The sequence below is a fragment of the Antrostomus carolinensis genome, unplaced genomic scaffold (assembly GCF_000700745.2).
Source record: "Antrostomus carolinensis isolate BGI_N321 unplaced genomic scaffold, ASM70074v2 scaffold3263, whole genome shotgun sequence".
Lineage (NCBI taxonomy): Eukaryota > Metazoa > Chordata > Aves > Caprimulgiformes > Caprimulgidae > Antrostomus > Antrostomus carolinensis.
In genome coordinates this window covers 140,673-147,295 of record NW_010304276.1, presented here as the reverse complement: position 1 = coordinate 147,295, position 6,623 = coordinate 140,673, and the positions used below count along the sequence as shown (strand labels likewise).

General features: G+C 47.0%; 1 protein-coding gene across 1 annotated transcript in view; it reads left to right on the top strand.

Annotated features, from left to right (window-relative positions):
- Positions 1-6,199, top strand: part of IRF4 (interferon regulatory factor 4) — a 12,078-nt gene extending 5,879 nt beyond the window's left edge. The window contains exons 6-8 of the mRNA XM_010164372.1: positions 1-177; positions 3,998-4,110; positions 6,056-6,199. The exon at positions 1-177 is cut by the window's left edge and continues 174 nt beyond it. Coding sequence (XP_010162674.1) covers positions 1-177; positions 3,998-4,110; positions 6,056-6,199 — 434 coding nt within the window. The remainder of the gene's footprint in view (positions 178-3,997; positions 4,111-6,055) is intronic.
- The last annotated feature ends 424 nt before the right edge of the window (positions 6,200-6,623 follow it).

The following is a 6,623-nucleotide window of genomic DNA, read 5'->3' as shown; positions in this document are numbered from 1 at the left end:
TGAACCACCTGGAACGAGGAGTAATACTGTGGATGGCACCTGATGGCCTCTACGCTAAGAGACTTTGCCAAAGCAGGATCTACTGGGACGGGCCTCTGGCACTCTGCAGTGACCGACCCAACAAGCTGGAACGGGACCAAACATGCAAACTCTTTGATACTCAGCAGTTTTTAGCAGGTAATTTCCACGTTGGCTTTGATATAGTTTCCAGAGATGTTACCCAGTTGCTCTCCACATTAGGTTTACGGGAGTGCTCTTTTTGTGTTACCTTGTGAGTTAACAGTAAGAATTACCCCTCACTTCTTCCTGTGGGCCAGCACAGTCAAGGGGTAGTTGACTCCTGAATAATCCTGTCAAATTCTGCTCTTCCTGCATGTTCAGTGCCCCTGCACAAACCAGCAGGAGTGAACTGATGCTCAGCTGGGGACACCCCAAACCTCATATCTCTTTAAGAAGCGTGGGGAGGAACCTAACAACTTAGTCTTTCCGTGTATTGGGTGACAGAGGAAAGTAGATACTGATCTTGGATCTGCTAGTGTAAGTCCTGGGTAGGTCTGTGGTCTGCACTTGTGCTGCTCTCAACTTGACCCAGAGCGAGCCCGAGAGCTCACTCAGAGTATACAAATATCAGCATGAATTTCAGTATAAATCCATCTTTTCAGTCCATGACAGTGTTCAGAAGATATCTGGAGAGTGAAAAGGATTTCTTGAGCTCTGGAGTTTCTGGATTGCTCCAAGCAGAGAGGTGCATTACTTCTCCAGAGCAATGTATGAAGGTCTTGTTTTGCACAGGGCAATTGGGAGCATCAGTACAGATTGATGCACGCTTTAGGATGGTGCCTTGTCCTTCCAGCCCATGGAGGGAAGGGGCAGAACCTCAACCCTGCTTCTCAGCACTTCTGAGCAGTTAGAGGGAGAAAGGCTGTCTACCCAGAGAAACTGATGGGAGCTGGTTGCTGTTGCAGAGGACAACTGGGGCGGCAGGAATATGTTGCCCCTTTTTTGAGATGTGTGACATCACTACAGGTGAACTGAGTGCCTAGGGTTTGGCGTGTTTTCCCATTAGAACAGGGCATCAGCACTGGCATGAGTCTCTTAGAAGAATAATGCCTTGCAAAATTAAAAAAAACCCCACCAAACCCAAACCAACAGCTCTATCCTACTTTATATTCCAAGGCTGATGCACCACCCTAGAAAAATGGTCAAGCAAGAAATGCATTTAAAGAGAGAAATCTCATATGGATGTGAAAATGGACAGTTAGAAAGGGGAATTTGAGGTCAGAGTCTTGGCTTGGGCTTCAATCACATGCTAATTTAAAGATGTATAATTCTGCCTCTGATGATGGTTTTGGAAATCCCTTTCCCTTTTCTCAGGTGGTTTTTTTAGATGTACTCTGGGTTCTTCCAAACGGTTAACAGGACATCTCTTTTTAGACACCTAACCCCAAAGATAAGCTCAAGAAATAGTTATTTTTTTCCCCCCTCCTAAATTACTTATGCACCAGTGCCTGTGCAAACCCAAGTATGTAGTTGAAGTCATTGTCTGCGGTGTGTGCAAAGTGAGTTTTTGCATGTGTTGATGCTCGGCTGGGTTTGTAAGTGACTTGCCATGGGCGTATCACATCTGCGGGTTAATTGAGTTGGAGGTTAATCTGGAGGTTAATCTGGAGTTAATTGAGGTCCCAGGCTGCAGGCAAGCATGGGGATTCTCCCCTTAGGAAACCAGGGCTTCCTTGGGAAAAGACACAGGAGACCTCCACCAGCAGAGGAAATACTGAACAGCAGAGAAAGGGACAGAAGCAGAACTGCTGTGGACCGCAGCTATTAGGACCCCTTTGAGGAGCTGGAGCCTGCAATGCAAACTGCACCAGGGCATCAAGGTCCGTCTTGAGCAGCCTGTGCTGCTGAGCAGACTGAAATGGCAATAAATCAGGAAACAGGTGGATGGTCTCTGGGGAGCAGTGTGTGGTAAATGCAGTACATTGGGCTGGGTGGAGAGTAGGAGGATAGAGGAAGAGAATTTGGAGCGTGAGGGTGGCAGCCAGAGGAGGGCTGGCAGAAGTTGCCCATTAGTAGTATGGCTTTGGACCGGCCTTGGGTGGATCGTCCTGCCCTGTCCTCTAGCAGGGTCTATGGAAAAATCTCTCTTCTGGCATACCTCCAAAAAGTTCACAGTGCTTTTAGGGGTTTTTGGGAGATACTCTGGGGAGAACTATACTTTGTGTTTTAAGTGAGCTGCCTGTTGTTTTACTCCTATAACTGTGACCCTCCCAGTAAGACCAGTAGTCCCAAGCCGGGGTTGAGACACTATTGTGGTCACCACTGTATTCATACCTTGGTCTGAAAAGCTTGCAGTTAGTGTAGTCATTCCAGGAGTGTATTTTGGGAAAAGGTGCTTTCGCCATGTCAATTTGAAGACTCTCCTATCCCTGTAGAGCAAGAGGGTGCTTCATTACAAGATGTTGGTTTTAATATTAATTTCAACTTTCTCCAGAAAGCATGAACAGGGAGGTAATCATGGCACCAACCAAGCCTGACAACATTCAAGAAGCATTTGGCCAAGGCCCTCAGACCCAGGGTCTGAATCTTGGGATTGTCCTATGCAGGGACAGGAGTTGGACTTGATGATCCTTGTGGGTCCCTTCCAACCCACAACATTCTATGATTCTATGAAATCTTTACCAATCAACTATGTAGAAACACTGCACATAATATAGACTTTAACAGGGATATTGTAGATGGAATTTTCATTTTCTCTGGAAGGAAGTGCAGTATCTAAAACACAACACAGTGATTTTGGTCCAAGTGGAAGTCTCTTATAAAGACCCTCTCTGCTGTCTTTTGTAGGGAACAATTTGACTATTGGAATAATTATATAATTTGACCTTTTCCCTTTGTGAAAGGATGTGGGTTAGTGAAGAGAATGCAGGAGAGCAGATGACACAGGCTCTTCTGCAGGCTTGGTGCATGGCTTAAATACAGTCCTTCACCTTCCTGTGCTTCCCTGTACCCTGCGAGGTGCAGTGATGACAATGGCTCCATGACTGTGTCGAGCTGAGGCTGAATTTTGTGCCTGGCAGTACTTTGAGTCTCTGGCTCTACTAAGCCATTGATTTTGGTGCTACTGTTGGGCGTCTACTTGAGCAAGTCCTGGCTACCAGGGGTGTCTGCTCCAGGAGGTTCTGCTCTCGAGGCCCAAGGGAAGTACTAATTGGAAGACATCCTGGTTTGTGCATATGAAATGACTTGTGAGGCAAGGCAAATAGAAGAATTGCAGTGTTATAACTAGCTCCCCCTGATCTGTGGGAAAGTCTCCAAACTCAGTGTCTTCTCCTTACCTCTCATCTTTTTCCTGTCTTTTCTCATCCTCCCCTGGAGTTCATCTTCTCCCACTGTACTCCAAGGTCCTTGCAAAACCATTCACAAAGTCTTTCTTACCTGCCTGTGCTGGTTTTGGCTGGGATAGAGTTAATTTTCTTCATAGCAGCCCATGTGGTGCTATGGTTTGGATTTGTGATCAAAACAGTGCTGATAACACAGGGATGTTTTAGCTAATGCTGCACAGCATCAAGGCTTTCTCACTCTGCCCCCACAGCAAGTAGGCTGGGGTAGACAAGAGGCTGGGAGGGGACACGGCCATGACAGCTGACCCAAGTTGACCAAAGGGATATTCCATACCGTATGACCTCGTGGTCAGCAGTAAAACTGGGAGGGGAGTTTGCCAGAGGTTGCTGTTGCTTGGGAACTGGCTGGGCATCGGTTGACTGGTGGTGAGCAGTTGCTTTTTGCATCCCTTGTTTTTGTTGGTTTTGTTTTGTCTTTTTTTTTTCCTTTCTTTTTGCCTATTAAACTGTCTTAATCTCAACCCACAAGTTTTCTCACTTTTGCCCTTCTGATTTTCTCCTCCATTCCCAGTGGCGGGAGTGAGTGAGCGGCTGTGTGGTATTTACCCGCCTGCCGGGGTTAACCCACAACATGACCCTTTCTCTCTTCCCAGAGCTGCAAGCCTTTGCTCACCATGGACGCCCGCTGCCGAGATACCAGGTTGCTCTGTGCTTTGGGGAGGAATTTCCAGATCCACAGAGGCAGAGGAAACTAATTACAGCTCATGTAAGTAAGACTTCTGCCTTACCTAAAAGAAATATATTCCTTGGAGGATATGACTCTGCCAGTCAGGCTTTTCTACCTTGTGTAGGTTACAAGGGAGATAATAAATTCTTGAAAATGCAGCACCATCTAGACTGGGGTTGAATTCCCAGGCCTGCCAAGGACTGACTGGTAGCTATCAGTAGGGCAGAACACCTGATTTCCCTCTCTGAAGAGCATCAGTGATGTCTTTTGCAAATCCCTTCAAAACCTAAAGCTGGGCGGTACCCTGGAAGTGCTGGGCTGTGCTGTCATTGCTGGTCTGGTTGCTCAGTTCCTTGGGCTGTCAGGCCGGTGCAGGATGCAGTGCCTTCACAGCCGCTGCACCTGATGGTGCTCCAGCATCCCAGCCTGCATCTCAGGGACCTCAGCCCTTAATGGGATGCAGGGGCTGGTTGTGCAGCCCGGGGTTAAGGTGGCTGACTGACCACAGTTCGCGCATACTCAAAGCTAGTGTTTCGGGATGCTCTCTGAGAGAGGGTGATGACAGAGACTGAGACCAGGTACTTTCTAAATTGGGTGTATTGGCCCATAAAACCACAAGAGAGGTGATAGCGCACACGTTAGTGGCAGGGCTTAGTTTATCACATCTTTGGGAAGAAAACTGGCTTCTTAATTTTTTGAAAGCCCCTTTGGTAGTAGCATGAGTTTCAGGTCAGACTTTTGTCCTAAGCTGTGGCCTCCTCTTAGCTGCATAGATTTTGTACTGCCACATTGCTGCTTAGCAAGTCTCTGGGGTGGAAGGTGGGAAGCTCACAAAGCTCACCAAGCTATCCATCCCTCCTTCCTAGCATCCTTTCTTGAGCCCCCTTCTCCATCTCCTGTCCTGGCAGCTTTTCTGTGAGCCTGTACCTCCTGCTCTTTCCAGAGCTTTGCTTCCATTTTACCAGTTGCTCCTCAACTTTTCAGGCTGTCCCAGCTTGTGGGCTGGTGGGGCTTCACCTTCCCACCAAAGGGCTATGCCTGAGGAACTGTCTGGCTCACCTGCCCCACTGCCTTCCCATCTCCTCCATGGCAGGATAGGAGGTGCTCAGCTTGCCTCCAAATGCTGATGAGAGGAAGGGAAGAGGGATTGTTGGGACTGCTCCAAGGCAGCGATCCCTTCTGGCTCTCTCCCTTCCCGGAGATGAGACCCACAAACAGTGCATTTTTCCTCCAAAATGGTGCCCGTGTCTTAACATGGAGGGCCTGGCTGACCAGCAGGAGAGGGCTGTGGAGAAGAGTTGTCCAACCTGTCCGTCCCCTGAAAGTAAGGAGAGCTTCAGGTGTTTGTTCTCAGTGTGCATCTTAGATATTTGCAGTCAGAGCCCAAAGCCCTGAGGGAGAATGTTGGTTTCTGGAGGCAATGTTAAATCATACAAATCCCTCTTGGTGATTGGGCAGATTCCTCATCAGAGCTTGAATGAACAGAAACAAGAATAACCTTGGTGTTAGATTGAAGTCTAATTTCACACACAGTCATTTGGAGATGTATCTCAGTCTACCTGAGGGCTCCAGCATTTCAAGCTGAGTCCTAAAGTATTTACAACACAGAGACCTTCAGCACTTTGTGTATGCATTTGAACACCTTGAGTGGCCACGGATGTCTGGCCTGTAGGCACCACTTACACCCAGGATCTGGCTAAGGGGCTGCAGTTGCTAATGCATCCTACGTGTCACTGGTACCTGCCCTTCTAAGCGAAGGCCATGGAGGTAAGGAGTGTGTGCAGTTAGCAAGGTACTTGGCAGCAGAACAGGCAAGCCCTAGCTTAAAACAGAGATTAGCGAGACCACCGAAATAGTTTTCCCATTCTGGTAAGAAGAACTGTTTTGTCCTGCCTTGTTTTTAACTTAAAACCACCGTAAATAGCAAAGATGAGGAGCATGAAATTTTGTCACATGTCTGATTAACATTTTGTCTGTTCTTAAGGTTGAACCAATGTTTGCCAGGCAGCTGTATTACTTTGCTCAACAGAACAGTGGACATCTTCTGAGAGGCTATGATTTACCAGAACTTGTGACTAGTCCAGAGGATTATCACAGATCTATTCGCCATTCCTCTATTCAAGAATAAGATCCCCAGAAAAGAGTGTTTTTAAAGGCCCTGTAAAGCCTATGCAGAATGGAGGAGCAGATCTGGGTCACAGTTTGGAGATCCACATCACAGCTGGATATGTTCAGGGGTTCAATGATAGGAAAGTGAACTAGGACAACCATATTGTATGATAGAAATGACGAGTCTTCAACGTTTGGATGCTACATCTCACTGTTGCTGAGAATAACTCAAAACTGACGAAATGATTGCTATGTTTACATTTGCTTAATGTACTCCTTGGGTTTTGAGGACTGATTCTTACCGAAGACTTAAATCCAGAGTTTACACTGTTACATTTGCAGGGCTATTTATTTTTGATTACTGATCTCAGGGAAGGTACATAAATTTGAGTTGTTCCCAATTTGAAACTGAAGCTACTATAGGTGGGTAGCAAACGTAGGTG